Source organism: Portunus trituberculatus, chromosome 21 (assembly GCF_017591435.1).
Source record: "Portunus trituberculatus isolate SZX2019 chromosome 21, ASM1759143v1, whole genome shotgun sequence".
NCBI classification, from domain to species: Eukaryota; Metazoa; Arthropoda; class Malacostraca; order Decapoda; family Portunidae; genus Portunus; species Portunus trituberculatus.
The window spans coordinates 1,933,401-1,954,300 of NC_059275.1; the positions used below are offsets into that span (position 1 = coordinate 1,933,401).

A 20,900-nucleotide genomic window follows, 5' to 3' on the forward strand; every position below is an offset into this window, starting at 1 on the left:
ATTACAACACTATATCACTGGCAAGGAGACAGCAAAAATAGAAAATAGAGTTTGCACTCCCCATGAATAGAGTCTACTGATCCTAGTGAATTAGATATGTATGATAAGCTATCAGCGAGCCTTTGAGAAGTACCTGAGTAAAACGAGACAGAAAATGCCAAGGTGACTTAAACAAAGAAAGAAAGAAAAGAGATATGAGAATGACTGACAAAACTAAGCACTGATAACAATGCTGGTGTATGAATCAGCAGTTCTTCTGACCACCACCAGTCACACTCCCCTCAAAACCTTCAGAAGCTACTCAGTTTTCTTTGCTCTTAATCATGAGCATATGATTATTAGGCATTGATTGTAATCCAGCTCCCTTACAGCATCAAGGCCTTGATGCTGTAAGGGAGCTGGATTACAATCAATGCCTAATAATCATATGCTCATGATTAAGATTACATACTAGACTTAATAATAATACGCTCTTTACACAAGAAACTCAACCAATGTTTATTGAATTTCATGTATCTTAACCTAATCAACACTAAACTATAAATTCAGTATAAATTTCTATACTGTTTATGTTTAGATAGAAAAACTTTGCACAAGTTCGCAATTGCATGCCAAATGGCTGTCAATTACATTCATCATTGCTAAAAATGCATTGTCATAAATTAATTTACATATACATGCTTCAATGCTTTAATGAATTGTTTCATCAAACCCAGTTTTATTTGAAGTTGTGGCAAAATAACATTCATATTTTTTACAACTGTTTCATTAAGAACAAAGTGAAATTCTTGGTGACCATTCCAACTGGATGTCCTTTCACTCACTAGGTGACCAAAAACAAGAGGATAGAAGAAAAGGAACTGAAATAAAGAATCCTTTCTTAATATTGTTATAGTAGTAAAGAAATAATCGTAGTGGTCTTATGGGTGGAGTAATGTTTTGAGTGCCAAGGGAGGTTGCTGGTGGCAGCTCACACAGCACTGAGAGTAAACATCATTAACTGGCTACCATGCTTGCTAGTGGCAACAAACCAACAACAATTCAAGATATTATAATGCTTCATATTCATCTAACTCCTTATCTCTGTTGCACCTTATATGTATCCTCAGCCATGATCATGTGTATGGAGCACCATTTTTTTTTTTTTTTTTTCTATGCAGAAGAGGAAACTGGCCAAGGCAACAAAAAATGGGAGAGAAGAAAAAAAAAAGATCCACTGGGATGCCAGTTCCCATGCTTTCTTTCCCCTGAATGGCTGGGCTAAGACTTGTAATTGTGTGGGGCTTATTGTGCCTGGTGCATTTTGCATGGACAGTGTGTGCCATGCACATGTGACTGTATATACAGTGTGAGGAGTGGTGCCTGTTGTGAAAGTCACAAGATAACTGTGTCGTGAAACATGTATCTGTGCTTGTTAGTTTTTCCATGCCCCTCTTGGCACTTGGTAATGGAGTGAGTGCTGTCCTGACTATTACTGCCTCCACTAGAGATGCTGCCTGGTTGGGTGCAATGTTACTAGTGCTGAATACCTGTGGGCAGCAATATAGATGGTGGGTTCCCAACAATATAAGTATTGTACCTTCACTCTGTTTAGAAAATTATATAGAAAATAATACAGGTCAACCAACAAAACAAGTGTATGTTTCATGATAATCATAAGAACGTATGATATATTTTGTTTTTTCTTATACTGTTATACAGTATTATGTTAAAACTAATGCAATCTTAGTTAAACAGAGAGAAAAATCTTGAGCTTACACACATGTACTGGTGTGAAGGCAAAGTAAACTGATTAGCTGTTTTCATGTTAGACAGATAATGGAATACAACACAGAATTCTTGCCATCCTTCATTTACAACATTATGGAGACACCAATGCATTCATCTGAATGTGGGATTAGCTGCCCATGAGATATTAAGACTGAGGACTGAATAACATAATGAATGAAAGGCTCAGTGGTCACCACTTTGCCACTGTGACCTGAATCATGATTGTTTATTTATTTTCATTTTTTTTTTTTCCCAATTTCTCAAGTCCCCCTCTACCAACCTGCAGTGTTCTGGTGACAACTCACACACAGCGAGTCAATAATACATAACATTAGTACAAGATGTGACACAACTCAAATATATACCTTACACACATGATACGAATGGATTAATACACATTATTTAATTAACATACAAAGTTATTCAAATGTGCATTGTACCTAAGCACAGATATTCAAATGTTAAAGAGTAAATGATATATATATATGGGTATCGACCTGCAATCAGAAAAATTTAAACCTCAAGATTACATGACATCGAAATACATCTCAGTATTATTTTACTTTAGCATGAACAGCAAGTTGGCTTTCGTTAGCCTTCTCATCTTAAAAACCTTGTTCTTCTGATCAATTTGAACCCATACATTATTATCTATTAACTTTTTCAAGATTAAACTCACTGCCATGTTGATGGCGGGAGGTGACACACCACCACATACGATGGATAGGCGGGTGTACGTTACATTATCTGCGCAGGTTTAAGTTACGTTATGTTAGGTTAGGTTAGGTAAGGTAAGGTAAGGTTAGGTTCAGGTTAGGTTAGGTTTAGGCTAGGTAAGGTTAGGTTTGGGTAAGTAATGTTTTGTTTTACCGGAAACTCGTATATCCACAACAGACGGGGGTAGGAGGGGGGGGTGATAAAAAAAGAAAAAAAGTTTCGCATTGAAAAGAAAGTGCATATTTATTCAAAACAGGTCGAAATTTAACTTAAGAAAGAATAAGTTGGTTCGTTTTACCGCAAAATCGTGTTTTCGTAAGAACGGGTGGGAGGGTTAAAAAAAAAAAAAAAAAAAAACTATGGATTTGCGACGGAACCGAAGTGCATGTTCACTTAAAACAGGTCAAAATATACCAGAAAAAAAATAATTTCATTCGGAAGTGACATGTTATTGTAAAAATTTACCTATATCTCAACATGATAACTACGTATGCCTTTTATCCCTCCTTTCATAATGTAATGAGAGAGAGAGAGAGAGAGAGAGAGAGAGAGAGAGAGAGAGAGAGAGAGAGAGAGAGAGAGAGAGAGCCTTGTGTCGGTATTATTTTCTAAGTAATACCATGGTAAAAACTATCCAATCTCAGTAAGGAAATAATAATAAGGGACGTAGTACTAAGCCAAGCCAATCCAAGCCAAGGCACAAACGTCCAAGTAGCGGGGAAGCGTGGCAGTCCTGACATCCATAGTCCCAGACCGCTTTCCACAGTCGTCTCACAGTCTGCGACTCTGCCTCTGCCTCTCACAGATGTCATGCGGTGCATAGCGCGACAAACACTCCCAAGGGACCCACTCTACACTGGTCATGACACACAATAGTCTGTTGTACTTCCATAAAGTGAAATTTTGTATGTTAGTTAAGTCATTTTTCCTTGCACCCTTGACAGACACACCTCTTGTACTCTTGATCTTGATCTTGATGTTACAGGTGACGCAGGGAATGACTTCTGCGTCAGGCCTTTGTATCGGCAGCACCTGTAGGGAAAATAAGAAAAAAAAAAAAGAAACAAACAACAAAGAGGGCAATCACCATCTTTCACACCACTAGTTCCTGCATCTAGCACGCCACATTCTCTCCAGGAACTCTTTTACAGCCTCAATCATCCTTCCATTCGTCTCCCCACAGAGTCCCAGCAGCACCACCATCCATTCCCTTCCTGTCATCTCCACTCTGTCATGCCCCAGCTCCCTCAGCACCACTTGCATCATGTCATACCTGTCTCTGGCATACTTCACACACTCCAGCACCACATGCTCCACCGTCTCATCCTCTCCCACGTCACACATCTGGCACACTTTGCCGCGGGACTCAGACCATCTATAATTCCTTGCATTAACATCCATGCACTGTGCCCTAGCTCGAAAGAGAAGGTCCCCACCCAGGCTTCCATCATACCACTTTTCATACATTGGGGCCTCTTTCTCTCTATACCATTCCAAGGTACTCTTTTGCTCAATCCTATTCTTCCAGTCACTCAATCCCACACCTTTCACTACTCTGTTTATCTCACTCCTCCACTTCCTTACACCCCATTCTCTACCATCTCCATTTCTAACTATCATACTCCAGTCCTTCTCTAAGTGCCTTCCTTCTACCTGTTGAAAAGCCCAACTAACTATTAGACCACTCTTCACCACCATCCTGACACACTTTTTCCCCCCACTTGCTACTCCTGACATCCCACAGAAACACTTTTCTCACTATTCTAGCATCATTCATTCGCTCTAACTTAGCCTTATACCTTAGGGTCGCTTTTACATACCTTTCTCTAAAAGTGCTTCAACCCATGTCTCCCCTAAGGGCTTCTACTGCTGCATATCTAGGTGCATTAACTGCCATTCTTGCAACTCTATTCTGTCTTATTTCTAACTTTTCTAGTTCACTTTCATTCCATGCAATCACCTCCATACCATACATGATGCTTGGAACAGCCACGCTCTTCCAAACTTGACCGACATTGACATTGGCGACCTGCCAATGAGCTTGAGCTTGAGTTGGGAGTCAACCAGCACTTGCTGTCGGTGTAGCCTTTGGATCGGCGTTCTCCCATAAACATCTGGAAATGGTAGAGCGGGGCAGGAAGTCTGAAGCATTAAAGCTTTCCCTCCCTCCCCCCCTCCCTCATCATTCATCACATTCACACCTGTTTCCCATCCCCATCCCTGTCCCTGAGGGGTCCCTGCCTTTCAATCATTCTCATACGTTCCCTCCAGGTACTCTCTAAGAAATCTTTCACACCCTCAATCACCCGACCATTTACCTGTCTCTCAACACACACCCCCAGCAAGTACTCCATCCATTCCCTAGCATTCCTCTCTCTCATCTCACTACATGCTTCTACTTCTATCTCTTCTGTCACTACACCTAACATCCTGTCTCTTGCACACCCGGTAACTCAGTGGTTAGAGCGCTGGCTTCACAAGCCAGAGGACCGGGGTTCGATTCCCCGGCCAGGTGGAGATATTTGGGTGTGTCTCCTTTCACATGTAGCCCCTGTTCACCTAGCAGTGAGTAGGTACGGGATATAAATCAAGGAGTTGTGACCTTGTTGTCCCGGTGTGTGGTGTGTGCCTGGTTTCAGGCCTATCCGAAGATCGGAAATAACGAGCTGAGCTCGTTCCGTAGGGTAACGTCTGGCTGTCTCGTTAGAGACTGCAGCAGATCAAACAGTGAAACACCCATAACCCTCACACTCCAACATCAAGTGTTCTACTGTCTCATCCACACCCCTCTCGCATACCTCGCACACCTTGCTTCCTCCATTCTTCCACCTATACACCTTGCGGTTCACCTACAGGGACTTGGTCCTGGCTCTGAACAGCTGTTCACCCTCGCGGCTCCCATCATAAAAACTTTCACACCTAGGCCAGTCCTTTCTCCGATACCATTCTAGCATTATCTTCTCACTCATCCCTCTCCTCCATTCTGCTTTTCCTTTCTCTTCCACACGCCTGTTGATTTCTCTCTTACTCGCATCTACACTTCCATGTCCTATGACTCCTCTTAACAACTATTCCTATTTCACCCACCCAAATTTCTATATTAAACGACTCCTGTGCCCACTGTCCATACACGTTCCATTTGTACACCTTTTTTGCCCATTTACTCCCATCCATCCTCTGCAGTCTAACCCTATACCTCAAAACTGCCTTAGCTAACCTTTCCTTAAATGTACTCCATCCTATATCTCCTCTGAGCGCCTCCACTGCCACATACCTGTTGGCACTTAACGTTATCCTGCCTGTCATGTTCTGCAGAACCTCTAGCCTATTCAGGTCTTTCTTTCGCCCAATCAAAACAAAGCGCATTAAAGTCCTCAGACACACCGGGAAGTGTCTCCAGCAGGATACACAAAACAAATCAACTTCACCGCATATAGCCTGACCACATCACCTTCGCATCCCAGACCTTTGGGGCACTAGAGGCTGTGACACACAGCCTGCACGGCCCCAACAAATCCCCAAGAAGAAGAAGAAGTCTCCAGCAGGAGCACGATTACTCTCGCCCTCAGGGGCTGCCTGGTGGAGGGTGTCCTGCCTCTGATAGTGGTCAGAAGACCACAGTAATCGTCACTGCGGCAAGCCACTCCAGCACCGAAGCCATGAATGCGATAAGACTGCCTGCTGATGACCACCATCTCCCGCTGTCCCTCCCCCGGGAGAAACGGCCCCGATCTCAGTCCCCAGCAAGGTCATCTGCCTCTGCTGCTGCACTCGACAGTGAGGAACCTGCCCCCATGATGGAAGAACAGGAAATGACCATTCCCTCTTCAGGTGAGGAGGCTGCTCCATGTAGGATCCGTCTGCAGTTTCCAGGTGACTGTCCCCTTACTACTACGGCACAGAAGTATGAGTGGTACATGGGCCTCCTTCGTCAACACCCTGACGCTTCACCGTTGTTCAAGGAAGGTAGAAATGCCCCCTACATCACCCTTATCGACGGGCCAATGTCTGCCAAGCTGACAAGTGACAGTTTTAACGGGGTTATTTTGAACACTTTTGAGAGGCAGTTGCATGTTGTCATTTTTCATGATGTGCCCACATATGTGAATGTGAATGTCAACCTGCTAGAAGAACCTGAGGGCTTTCTCTGGCAGAAGAGGCGGACTGTTGTCGGGGCCTCTCATCCACAGCTTCTTGGGGCAGTGCGTGGTGTGATACCACAGATGGTGAGGTTCACAGGAGTGTATGGCCAGAAACATGTCACTGCTTACGCTCCAGAACCTGACCTGTGTCGCCGCTGCAGCCGGTGGGAGCACAAGGCATGGAGGTGCAGGGCGGCCCATCCTCGCTGTCGCTACTGTGCTGCCTCTCATGACTCTGATGTGTGCTTCCAGAAAATATCACAGGGCCTCAAGTTCCCTCCCAAGTGCTGCAACTGTCTGTGCTCCCATAATGCCCAGTCTGGTCACTGCCCCTACAAGCCACATTCACCTGTGGCCACACGTGGGCAGCCCTCTGTTGGTGAAGCAGCTGGTGACCAGCGGACCATCTTCAAGCCTGCACCACCCCCAGTGGGGAATGCTTGGGGTCGCGCTGCTACTGCCTCAGACTTCCCCACTCTGTGCCCTCCCTCCAGGATCACTGCTGCCAGTCTTGCTGTTCCTCCTACTCCCACACCCAAGCCAGGGGATGCAACAGGACCCCCTGATGCCAGCACCCATGCCCTGCTTCAGGATCTGCTTAGTATGGTGGCAGACCTTACCACACAAGTGGCCAGCATTGATGCTCGTCTTGGCAAACTGGAAGCACAGCAGTGTTCTGTACAGGCGGGTGCCTCTGCCTGCAGTACTGTGCCCCAGGGCCCCAAGCATGGCCATCCTCAGGCCTCCCCTGCTCCTGAAGAAGCTGCATCAGTGCCTGCTGAGGACTCTGACAAGTATGGGCCCTCCCATTCCCCTGAGCATGCCACGTCTTCTCCTGCTGAGGGTACTGACAGGAAAGGTCCCCTCTCTACTCCTAAGGAAACATCGGCCGCTGACAAGGTAACTGCTATGGACTGTGCCCCAGTGGTGTCTGCAACATCTGCTGGCTCCACCACCCCACTCCAGAACACCCTTGCTCCTGGGACTATGGACCAGGATGCCTTTAATATTGTGGTGAGTCAGGTGCAAGGTCTGGGGCAACAAGTGTCTCTAATGATGCAGCACTTGGACACCATCACTGCTGCCTCCCGCCCTCAACATGGACTGTAAGCCCTTTCGTACCTTAACTTGGAACATTAATGGTTTACGCACTCATTTCCCTGATTTCCACTCTTATGTTATATCCAATAAGCCTGATATTGTTGCACTGCAGGAGGTTGGTCCTGAGGTGCCAGCACTGCGGGGTTGTGTCTTATGTTCTCTCCTGTGCTGATGGCAGTAGCAGAGGCCTGGCAGTCTATGTTAAGCAGGGACTTCCCGTCACGCTTAGGGACAAAGGTGTAAGTAATGGCATAGAATTCATTATTATGTGTTTACATACTCAGGGTGAAGCCATCCTGATAGCTAATCTGTATGTACATGCCGGTGGCTTTCATGTTGCTCACCTCCCAGAATGTGTACTGGAAGAAAAATATATTATAATGGGGGATATTAATGCCCGGCACAGGGACCTTGGGAGTTACCAGACGACAAATGTGAATGGTGCACGGTGGAAAGCCTTTATTCTGCTGACAATGTTATGCTGATTGGTGATAGTGTTCCCACACATGTTCAGGGTGCCAGGCTAGATTATGTAGCCTTTATCAATTTCCCTTTGCCTTCTGCTGAAACTCATCTCCCATGCCTCCTCAGTGATCATTTTGCTCTGGAAACCACTTTTCTCCTTAACACTGCTCCTTACTTACAGCAGCCTCGGCTCAAAGTCCCAACAGCACGCCTGCCCCAACTTGTTTTGTGAGTCAAGAATTGATATGCTGTAGCCAAAGGTACCTTTACTGATGCTGACTCTTTGTATCAGGGTTTGCTTTCTACAATTGTAGAGTTTGTCACTTGTGGTAGGATGCCTACCCAGGCACCTGCTAGTCCCCCTCTTACTTATGCTAGAGACCCAGTCCTCATCACCTGTCAGCAGAATTTAGCAGCTTACCAGGCCCGCTGGCAACAGGATCCCTCGGACAGTGATGCTCGAGAGGCTATGGTTGCTGTGGCGCGTCACTTGACTGAGCTTCATCATCAGATGCGTCAGAAGTATTGGGGTGCCTTTTTAGCTAAGGTTCGTTCAAACCAGAACACTAACTGGGCTCTGGTCCCATGTCAACCACATTCGGGGTAAAGGTAGGAAAGCTGCCATTGTCCCTGACCCTGCCAGTACAGCGAATAATTATAGACCGATCAGTTTAACTAGTATAGTATGTAAGATACTAGAGAAAATCATTAAGGATAGTATTTGGGAGCATTTAAATGAGAATAGATTAATTAGAGATACCCAACATGGCTTTAGATCAGGGAGGTCCTGTCTTACAAATTTGCTCGATATCTTAGAATATATTACCAAGGAGTTAGATGATGGAAATAGCATAGATGTTATATATCTAGATTTTAGCAAGGCGTTTGATAAGGTACCGCATAGGAGGCTAGTGTACAAATTGAGACTACATGGGATAGGGGGTAGGTTAGTTGATTGGATTAGTGAATGGCTTTTTGATAGGAAACAGAGAGTAGTATTAAATGGGGCAATGTCTGAGTGGAAGGAAGTGGTTAGTGGGGGTACCCCAAGGATCAGTGCTAGGACCTCTTCTTTTCTTGGTGTACATTAACGATTTAGATATAGGAATTAGTAGCAAAGTATCAAAGTTTGCAGATGATACTAAGATAGCATGTGCAGTACAGGGTGAAAAGGACAATTACAGAATACAACGAGACCTGGACAGGCTGATAGCATGGGCAGACATGTGGCAGATGGAGTTTAATTCTAAAAAGTGTCAGGTTATGCATTTAGGTAAAGACAACACAAACTTTAACTATGAGATGGAGGGATGTTGGCTAGAGGCAGTAGAGGAAGGAAAGGATTTAGGAGTAGTGATAGACAGGACTATGAAATTTTCAAAGCAATGTTTAGAAGCAAGAAATAGGGCAAATAGGATCCTGGGTTTTATAAATAGAAATGTTAGTTATAAAAGTAAGGAAGTGGTGCGTAGCTTATATAATTCCTATGTTAGGCCCCATTTAGAGTATTGCATACAGGCCTGGTCACCCCACTATAGGCAGGATATCAACATGTTAGAAGCAGTTCAGAGAAGAGCAACTAGGATGATACTAGCTTTGAAGCGCCTGGAGTATAGAGATAGATTAAAGGAATTAAACATGTTTTCATTTGAGAGGAGATGTATAAGAGGGATATGATAGAGTTATTTAAAATGTTCTCAGATACAAACTACATAGATGTGAGATCTTTCTTTACCATAGAGGAGGGAAGTAGGACTACAAATCATGGCAGGAAGATTAGAAAGCAAGGCTGCAGGTTAGATATAAGAAAATATTTCTTTAGTCATAGGGTGGTAGACTTCTGGAATGCATTACCAGAGACGGTTGTAAATAGCACTAGTTTGACAATGTTTAAAAACAGATTAGATAAGCACTTAAATTTATTAGATTTATAATTATGTATAGCGCTGCATGATAGTTTTTATAAGAAATTTACTATAGTTAAACAAGACATGATCCCCATGTATGGCGACCATAAATTGTAGAGGATTTCGCTGCAGGACTTACCCCTGTTAATGGACCAAATATTTAGAATTAGTATATAATGTATTGTGTACTTGTAAGTGTATCTTTAAGTACTGATGACGAGGTCGCTGTGCGACTGATACAGGATAACCTAGATGGGCCCTGGTGGCCCTTTGTTATCCTATTATTTATGTTATGTTATGTTATGTTATGTTATGACTTACTGAATACTTGGACCAGTGCCTCGGCATTGCCTGGGCTCCCTGCCTCCCACAGAGATTCTCCTTCCTCGCTATAAATTCCAATACTATGTCGTTGTGTGTGTTAAATTCTCAGTATTTTGAAAATTAACAGGGAATCATGTGTGGAATATTCAGTGTTATTATGGTTTTAGTCTATTTGAGCATATAAATAGTCGTGGAGAGGAGCTTCAAAATGTTGACATTACTAAACTCAACATTCGCAACGCACAATATACAAAACTAATATAAAATAACACAAATAAATAAATAAAAAAAAACAATATAAAACAACAAAAAATTAAATATAATCACTCAATAAAACACATGAAAAACAGTGAGGGATGGGCTACAAAATATCGACATTACAAATCACGACATTCAAAACAAATAAAAAGCAAAACAAATACATGAATAGTTTTGTATATTGTGCGTTGCGAATGTTGAGTTTAGTAATGTCAACATTTTGAAGCTCCTCTTCACGACTACGTCTTTTATATCCTCAAATAGACTAAAACCATAATAACACTGAATATTCCACACATGATTCCCTGATAATTTTCAAAATACTGAGAATTTAATACATACAATGACATAGTATTGGAATTTATAGCGAGGAAGGAGAAGAGAGTCAATTTCTTTAGAGAGCCACAACTGTACATGGCGTCTGTATACACCTCCCACCAAGACACACGGTTGATCTCACTGGAGTGACATTATATTTTCAGCATTTATAGAGGTGACAGTGCCGTAACAGAGGTGCTGAAGGTTACTTATGCACCAAGGAACAGGTGTGTAAGGTGTGGCAGTGGTGTTGATAAGGGTTTAGTGTGTTGGGAGGGAAAGAAGTGTGCTGGGCCGGGTGCATGTTTGCTCCATGTCAACAAATTTAGTGGTGGTGGCCGTGTAGTGTTTGGTGTTGCTTATAGACCCCATAAACACCCCGCAGCACATCCAGAGCGTGCCCATGTACACCCAAACACAGAAAGTGAAGTGATGACATTCCCGACAGCACCAAGCGGCGAGACGAGAGGAGTGCAAGCCTTCACCACAACCCTCCACAGCGCCTCACGATCGTTTATTTAAGGTATTTGTAAAGCCAGTCTCTTATTTGTAGGTTTTCTCTAGGTGTCCTTTACATATGAGAGTGAAAACAGTGTTCAAATATTGAAAAGGTTATGGGTATAACGAGCATTTGTCAGTATTACCAGCTATTTATTTTCTTCTTTCACTCACCGTAAACCAAACATGTGTTAGAATGCAGGCACTAGTCTAGTATTGCATATTTCGTGGTCAAGTATTCCTGATATGGCTTAATTTTGTTGTGGTGAGATAATAAATGCAACATATGGGTTATGGAAGCCGCGCTACAGTGTTCCCGGATGTTGCCTCCTCCCTGGTCCCCGCCCGGTCCCCCGAGCACCACCTCTGTCCCCCCCGTGGCAACCTGCGGGTTCCAATACTTTTTTTCATATATTTTCTAAAAATAATATAACGCTTCCATGGCATGTTTTTTTGGTTTCTATAAATATTTCGTTGTATTTGAAGTGTGTTCCGCGCCTCTGTTCGGTAAATATGTGGCGTTTAGTGTTGTTTTATAGATTAAATATGAGCTGCCATGACCGTCAAAATTTTCCATCTCCGATTTTGAACTTTCTTATTTGAATCTGTTACTGGGCCTTTATGGTGTCAAAAAATTACCCGTGCTATTTTAAGTGTGAAATTAATCCATTGGGTGAAATATGTGGACTGAAATGGTGTTTTGTCCTATTTAACGTTAAGTTTTATTGTTTCTATTTTATTTGTTTACGTTTCTGCTTCACTGCCAAACTCGTTGTAAAATGCCTTAAAAGAAAGTTCAGACTCTGTAGAATGTGTTGAAATACTCACCAAGTGAAAATGGCTGGACTTATCAAGAGTTTTTAATGAGTTTGGAGTTTAATGCTTTTGTTTTACATAAATGCTGTTTCACTCGTTCACTTCTGGTTCCAGGTCATTGTTGGATGCCTGAGAAGAGAGTTTATATTGTCTAATATTTTTCGAAAGAAATATAAAGTCGAAATGGTTGGACGTTTTGGCAGCGTCATAAGTGGAAATGTTTATATACTTTTTTATATACTTTATTTTGACAGTTCTTTAAAACTAGTTAAGCAGGATATGTTTTTATGTTTTGGATATTAGTTAAAGTATCTATCAAGTCATAAAATAGCAAGCATTCGGCTTTGGCTTAGTTTTTTCTATAGGTCATTATTATTTTTTTTTTAAATACGTAATTCAGCTGAGTCGCTGCTGTTCCCGCGCTGTTGATGACGTCACAGCCAAGGTGGTGACTCATCATAGGTCCTGGATGGCGTCCTTCCCTCCTTACCGCCCAGTTCGTCAATATTTTGCGTAATATCTAGAGATTTCTACGTGTTTTCGTGTGTTTCTTAGCTCAGGTGTGCAGATAGCAGTAGTAGAAAGAAGAAGGAAGGAGAATGAGGAGAAAGGGAGGAATCAGTGGAGGAACAAGCAAATCACAATAACTACTCTTCCTCCTCAATATTTTGCCTAATATCTTGTGTTTTCTAAGTGTTTTGAGTTTTTTTTAGGCTCAGGCGTGTAAATGGAAGCAGTGGAAGAAAGAGAAAAGGAGAAAGACGAAGAAGAAAGGAAAAATGGAAGCGGAAGAAGAGGAGGAGCCAAGCCACAATATTCAGATAAGTCCCCTCTTACCGTTCTTTATAATGCATTTTTGTGTTTTCGGGGTATATCTGAAGTATTTTAAGGGTGGTTGGTAGTGTTGCAGGGTTTTGGGAGTATTTTGTGTGTTTTCAGTGTGTGTCATATGTTTTTAGGTATGTTATACGTATCTTGAGTGTGGTGTAGAGGGGTATTTATATATATGGGTGTGTTCTGATTGTGGTTAGGGGAATTTTGAGGTGTTGTATGGTGTATTGAGTGTGTTTTGGTTAGTTTTAATGGTTTTAAGTGGTCTGTGCATGTGTGTGGAGTGATTTTGGTGTATGCTGGGTGTTTCTAGTTGAATTATGGGTTTATTTATTAATATTTTTAAGTGTTGCATAGTGTTTTGAGTGTCTTTTGTATAATTTAATTCTATCATGGTTTTTGTTGTGTTTGATTGTTTCTGGGGTGTGGGGGGTTTGAGTGTGCTTTGGGTGTGTTTAGGATGTGTTTGGTGGTGTTTGAATGTGTTTGGGTGATGTTTAGATGTGTCTCTCAACCACATGTTCAAACACCGTAAAGCACACAAAAAACAGCACAGAACACACCCAAAAAAATTCCCAAAACACACTCATTTCCAACCTAACCTAATCTAACACCCCCATAACCACTCTCTCTCCCACAGATTTGTACCTTGCGTTTTTAATTTTTTTTTTTTTTTTTTTTTTTTTTTTTTTTTTTTTTTTTTTTTTACATTATTCTTGTGTTTTAATGTTTTTTTTTATGTTTCCGTATGTTTCTCATTCATTACTTCTGCGTCTTAATGTTTTTATAATGTTTCCTTTTGGTTTTCTTACATTTCATTACATTTTTCCTGTTTATTTCAACAATTTAAGCCTCATTTCCAACCTAAACTAACCAAACACACCAGACCACTCACTCTCTTTCCTGCAGGCCATGAGGGAGGCGGTGGAGGTGTAGGGGGTCCAGCATGCCATCATAGACAAGCAGCAAGCAATTCATCAGCAAATGAATTAATGTAACTGTTTACCGCATTGTGAATATTGTTTACATATGTATATCTAGAACATAATAGGGGTAACACTGACCCTTGTGGCACTCTGCTTATTACTTTATCCCAAGATGAGTATGTATCTCTGATCCTTGTCTTTCAAATAATCCCTTGTTCTCATCTCTAGTTTCCTTGTACGTCCAGGTATACTGTGTCTACCCATTCGTCTCCATTTTCAAGTCCTTCTGTTACTCTTCAGCTTAATATGTTTGATACACATGACCTTGTCTGAACCCAAATTATCTGTTCGATTTCACAAAGTTCCTTGCTGTCCTCGTATGTTCTCTAGTTTCCAAAGTAATCTTTATCAAAAGCCTTTTTTTACGTCCAGGTATACTGTGTCTACCCATTCGTCTCCATTTTCAAGTCCTTCTGTTACTCTTGAGTAGAAGCTTAATATGTTTGATACACATGACCGTCCTGTCCTGAACCCAAATTATCTGTTCGATTTGACTTGTTTCTATTCCAGATGTGTAACCCATTTTTCTTAGATAATTATTTCACACAACTTCCCCAAAACACTTGTAAGTGACAGTGGTCTGTAGTTTAGTGGTTCAGTTGCTTTTTTTCCATTAAATATTGGTACTCCATTGGCTCTCTCCCATTCTAGTGGAATTTTCCCTTCATTTATTGAACTTGTAATTATTTCCAAAATTGGTACGCGTGTGTATGTGTGTGTATTTACCTAGTTGTTTTGTACAGGGTTCGAGCGGGGCTCATAGTGTCCTGTCTCCATATCTCCATTTATCTAATATTTCTTTAAAGTTATGCACACTATGTGCTGTAACGATTTCATTATCCAATGCATTCCATTTTTTCCATCATTCTGTGTGGAAAACTGTATTTTCTAATATCCTTCACACATTGCCTCATCTTGATCTTCTTTTCATGTCCTCTTGTCCTTCCATCTTCTTCTATCAACAGCACCAGATCTTCTTTGTCTATCTTATCAATATCATTTACTATCTTATACATTGTTATTAGGTCCATATGTTCTCTTCTATCTTGTAAGGTTGGCAGTCCCATTTCCTTCAATCGTTCTTCATATGTTAGGTCCTTTAATTCCAGCACAATCTCAGTAGCAATCTTCTGTATCCTCTTCAATTTTCTTATATCCTTTTTAGAGTTTGAAGACACCACCACTCATAGATCTTGTTTATATCTTCCTGCAACAGCATACAGTCCTCTCTAGTTTTGATAACTCTTAGCAGCTTTGCATCATCAGCAAATAGATTTATGTAACTGTTTACCCCAATGTGAATGTCGTCTATATTAATCGGAAACATAATGGGGCTAACACTGACCATTGTGGCACTCCACTAGTAACTTTACCCCTAGATAAGTATGTATCTCTGATCACAGTTCTCATTTCCCTATCCTTCAAATAATCTCTTGTCCATTCTAGCAAAGTTCCTTTCAGTCATCCTATGTTCTTTAGTTTCCAAAGTAGTCTTCCATGAGGGACTTTATTAAAGCATTTTTAATATCCAGTTTTTTTTTTTTTTTTTTTTTTTTTTTTTTTTTTTACGGTAAGGCCTATAGCGCCTCTAGGCGCTCTTGAAGAGTGTATGGGAAGCGCTGTTCATCTTTCGCTCATTAGTGGCGCAGGCAATTTTATTTATAGTGGTACCAATATTAGGGCCCATATCACCGCTCAAGCTCATCTTGAGTGTAACCACCTTGAACCTGGGTATCATCGTGATATGTAGGTAACTTTAAACCACTCGACAAATGGCAAAGTGTTTTAAGGCTGTACGTGGCAGGATTCGAACCTGTGTGTGTGTGTGTGTGTGTGTGTGTGTGTGTGTGTGTGTGTGTGTGTGTGTAATTCACCATGGGTGTCTGCTTGTCACCCAGCCAGCCTTCCCTTTAATGGAGCGAGCTCAGAACTCATAGACCGATCTTTAGGTAGGGCTGAGACCACAACACAGACTCCTCATACTGGGAAAGCGAGGCCACAACCCCTCGAGTTACATCCCATACCTATTTACTGCTTGGTGAACAGGGGCTACACTTTAAGAGGCTTGCCCATTTGCCTCACTGTTTCCCAGGATGTGTATTTACCTAGTTGTAGTTTTACAGGGCCTGGGCTTTATGCTCGTGTGGCCCCGTCTCCATATCTACACTTATCCAATCTTACTTTAAAAGTATGCACACTCGTTGCAGACACTACTTCTTCATTTAAACTGTTCCACGTCTCAATACATCTTTGCGGAAAACTATATTTTTTAACATCTCTCAGACATCTTCCTTTTCTCAGCTTTTTACTATGCGATCTTGTGCTTCGGATGTCATATTCTTCTCTCAGGATCAGTTTCTCATTATCCACTTGGTCCATTCCGTTGATCAATTTATAAACTTGTATCAGGTCTCCTCTCTCCCTTCTTTGTTCCTGGGTTGGTAGATCCATAGCCTTTAGTCTCTCCTCATATGTCATCCCTTCAAATTCTAGAATCATTCTTGTAGCCATTTTTTGTAGTCTCTCCAATTTCCTTATGTGTTTCTTTTTATGAGGGGTCCACACTACTCCTGCATATTCCAATCTGGGTCTTATTATAGTACTTATCAATTTCTTCATCATTTCTTTGTTCATGTAGTGAAATGCTATTCCAATATTCCTTAGCAAATTATATGTTTCTCTAAAAATTACATCAATATGGCTTACTGGTTGATTGTTTTCTTCCATCATCATTCCTAAGTCCTTTTCCTTTTTAACTTTCTTCAGTTTTACTCCATCTCCCATCTTATAGATTCCCACAGGTCGTCTTTCACTCTTTCCCATTTCCATGACATGGCTTTTGTTCACATTGAATACCATTTCCCACTTTTTACTCCATTCCCAGATCTTATTTAGGTCTTGCAGTATTTCACAATCCACTTTTTGCTTTATAACTCTGCACAGTTTCGTATCATCTGCAAACAGATTTATGTAGCTGTTCACTCCTTCTGGCATGTCGTTAATATAAATGATGAAAAGTATTGGTGCCAATACTGATCCCTGCGGCACTCCGCTTTCTACTGCTCTCCACTTGGACTTCATATCTTTAACTACCAGTCCTTATTTCTCTCCCCCTCAAATAATTTTCTATCCATCTCAATGTGTTTCCTTTTAAGCCACCCTTCTCCTCTAACTTCCATAGTAATCTTGCATGTGGCACTTTGTCAAACGCCTTTTTTAAATCCAAATAAATACAGTCAACCCATCCCTCTCTCTTTTGTACTCTATCAACTATTCCAGAATTGAAACTCAATAAATTAGTTACACATGACTGTCTTTTTCTAAAACCAAATTGGCTATCTGATATTAATTTGTTGTCTTCAAGGAACTTGATCCATTGTGTCTTTATTATTCTTTCACACCTTGGATATTACACTAGTTAGTGATACCGGTCTGTAATTTAAAGGTTCTTCCTTCCTTCCGCTCTTATGTATGGGAACCACCTCAGCTCTTTTCCCTTCTACTGGTACTGTTCCATTTTCTATTGAGCATTTTATGATGTTGTATATAGGACTCTCTAGTTCTTCCCTACATTCTTTCAGTATTCTGCCTGAGACTTCATCAGGTCCCATTGCCTTCTCTTCATCCAGTTCCTTCATTAACTCTTTTATTTTAAGCTTGGTTACTTAAACCTCTTTCATATAGACTGTCTCTCTATTACCCAGTGGCCTTTCAAATTTGGATTCCTTAGTAAAGACCTCCTGGAATTTATTATTTAATAGTTCTGCCATACTTTTTACGGTCTTCTACCATTCTGTTCTCTCCTTTTAACCTTTCTATGGTTTCTTTTTGCCTAATTTTTCCATTTATGAATCTGTAGAACAATTTCGGTTGCTCCTTACATTTTTTGACAATGTCCTTTTCAAAGCTCTTTTCCTCTTCCTTCCTCACCTTAACATATTCGTTTCTCGCTGCCTTGAAGTTTTCCTTTTTTACTGGATTTCTATTTCTCCTCCACCTTTTCCATGCTCCATCTCTTTTCTCTTTTGCCCTAGCACACCTTGCATTGAACCAATCTTTCTTTCTTTCTTCTTTAGGTCTATAGTTCGGGACATAGGAGGCGTCTCGTTCTGAAGGAATGTAACCGCCACTAACATAGTTTTGAGAAAAACGCCCGTAAAGTTAGACAATGATAATGCAGTCAAAAATGGATGAAAACGTAATGTATCATACACCAATGGAAAGCTTTCAAAATCAGCCTTCACATGAAATGGGTATTGGGATGAAAAAAATGCCATTTTCACAATAAAAAAATCACTCGAAACATCAACCATCAATAGAAATGGTGTCAAACCAGGGAGGAATTAACTGTTAGAAACTTCTGTTATGTACTTTTCAATAAAAAAAATGGTGGATAATGCTAGAAATTACATGTTAGGTTATGAAAAATGACCAAATCTTGAAAAATCTAATTATTAATAATCATATCTGTCCATGGCCCAAAAGGCATCAAATATCACTTTAATATTATCAGCACCAACCTTGGCAAAACACTTATTTTTGCACTTACAGTCTGGGCTAACCTTTCGTGCCGCCACAACCTTCCCTCCCTGACTCACATACTCTTCACCTTGGTTTCTCTTCGCCTTCCTCACGTTTTTTTTTCCACGTCTCCGGCCGTCTACGCTTACTCACCCTAAGCACTGACACCTCCCCTCCACTCTGGTCACTCATTTTGGCAGGTAAATCCACAAGAAAAATGGCTGAAAACAGGGAGAGTTCCCAAGGAGATGCAACACGTGTTGTAAGAATGGCGCCACCTGACTGAAGAAGCGGGATGGTAACGTGGCTATGATTGGCTGAGCGGTGGCTTTCCTACAACCCGCGCTCCCATTGGCTAGCTCACGGTGGCTCATAAGCTACTTCAACTCTGAAATTTCAGACCTCCTCAACACTTTTATTGCGTGTTGGTACCTGACTCTAAACCCTCTGCCTTGGGGTCATAGAGGTGGCTGTCGGGTGTTTCTTTGATGTCACGTGGCATACAAGACTGCCATCTATCAGGAACCGGTACTAACTCAAAAACGGTCAGGGTGGCAGTTACGCTACTTCAGCACGAGACTCCTCATATTCCCTGACTCCTGTTTTGTATATTTCCAAAAATAAGTTATACTTCTCTTGCATCATCTCTGAATTTTCCATCTCCTCCCAGTTCACGTTTTTAAGATAGTTCTTGAGATTCTCAGTATCAGCCTTTCTGTAATTTAATCGGTCACCTTTGTATGAATCGTCTCTATCTTCCTTTCCCTCTTCTATATCCATTTCTAATATTACATGGTCACTCTTTCCCAATGGGCACTTATATCTTATATCATCGTTCATTTGTATACCCCTTGTAAAAATTAGGTCCAATGTCGCCGGCTTGTCGTTTCCTCTGAATCTTGTGCATTCCTTTACTCTCTGGTCCATCATATTGTCTATCATTAGGTTCAGGAATCTTTCTCCCCAGGCTTCTTCCCCCATACCACTTTCATAATTTTCCCAGTCCACTTCTTTACAGTTGAAATCTCCTACTAATATCATTGTCGTTACACTCCTTATTGTGTCATCTATCATGTCTTTATATTCTTGATTGGTCCATGAATTTGTTTTTGGTGGCACATATGTTACAATGATTGTTAGCTCTTTTTGTTAATATTCACCTTAATATACAGTACTTCTGCTTTTCCTTCCCCACATTCCACTTGGTTTATCACCATCTCCTTCCTTAACATTATCATGACTCCTCCTCCTCCTTTACCCCCTCTGTCTCTTCTCCATACATTATACCTATTATCCAAATCTATTTTGATTGCCTCATTTAGTTTTGTTTCAGCCAGGCATACAATATCTGGATTTTCTTTCTTTATGTAATCTCTTAATTCTAATTTACTTGATAAAATCCCGCCTATGTTCGTAAACATCAATTTTAGTCGCTTGCCTTTATCATTTTTAGTTAAACTTGTTCCACTTTTTTTTTCTCTTCCTTCTCTTTTATATACCATTTCCTAATCCTGTCTCCTAGAATTCTCCAAAAAAAATGCCTTTTTTTCCTCTTCTGACCTTTCATTATTTTTTCCCTTACTGCTGCTGCCAGTTCGTGGTATCTCTTCCTTTCTTCCTCATTTCTATTTTTCTTTATATAGATATCCTTGCAGCCTTCTGTTTCTCTGAGTTTTGTTTTCTATATAGTATTTCTTCTGTTGCTGCTTGTGATTTTAGTAGTACCTTAATTGGTCTCGTTCCTTCTTGATTTGGTCCCATTCTGTTTATTTTTTCTACTTCCTCCTCTAAGTTCTGCCTATCTTCGTCGTTTAGATTTTTTAGTAGGTCTTTGACTGATTTCATTTCTTCTTTTTCTCTTCTTGGTCTATATTTTAAGTGATTACACTCGTCTTTTTCTCTGCAATTTTTCTAACTAGATTTTCTTTTTTCTTGAGGACTCCTAGTGTGTGTATATGTGTGTGTGTGTGTGTGTGTGTGTTTGTGTGAGGTGGGGATGTTTAAAGATAGTTGTTATCTCATCTTTTTTTCTTTTCTTTCTTTTTCTCTCTTAAATATAAAGGAAAGGGTAGATTGAGTAGATTATGCTTCTCTCTCTCTCTCTCTCTCTCTCTCTCTCTCTCTCTCTCTCTCTCTCTCTCTCTCAGTCTCAGTCTCAGTCTCATAATTGGATAAGAATGAATTAGTAAAAATTTTAAAAGTTTTTAAATTGTAAAAGAAAACTCAAGAATTTAGATTTAGAATTA

The 20,900-nt window shown here is 41.0% G+C and overlaps 1 protein-coding gene across 8 annotated transcripts in view; it reads right to left on the minus strand.

Moving 5' to 3' along the window:
• The window catches only part of LOC123507073 (galactose mutarotase-like), a 31,072-nt gene extending 20,591 nt beyond the window's left edge, over positions 1–10,481 (minus strand). For 2 of the 8 annotated variants that reach the window (XM_045259619.1, XM_045259618.1), the window contains exons 1-3: positions 10,424–10,478; positions 4,456–4,601; positions 3,438–3,519 (exon numbers count right to left, since the gene is read on the minus strand). In XM_045259619.1, the coding sequence (XP_045115554.1) occupies positions 3,438–3,519; positions 4,456–4,601; positions 10,424–10,450 (255 nt within the window). In that variant the 5' untranslated portion in view covers positions 10,451–10,478. The other 6 variants (XM_045259626.1, XM_045259621.1, XM_045259620.1 and 3 more) reach the window with 6 other exon arrangements.
• Positions 10,482–20,900: the final 10,419 nt, after the last annotated feature.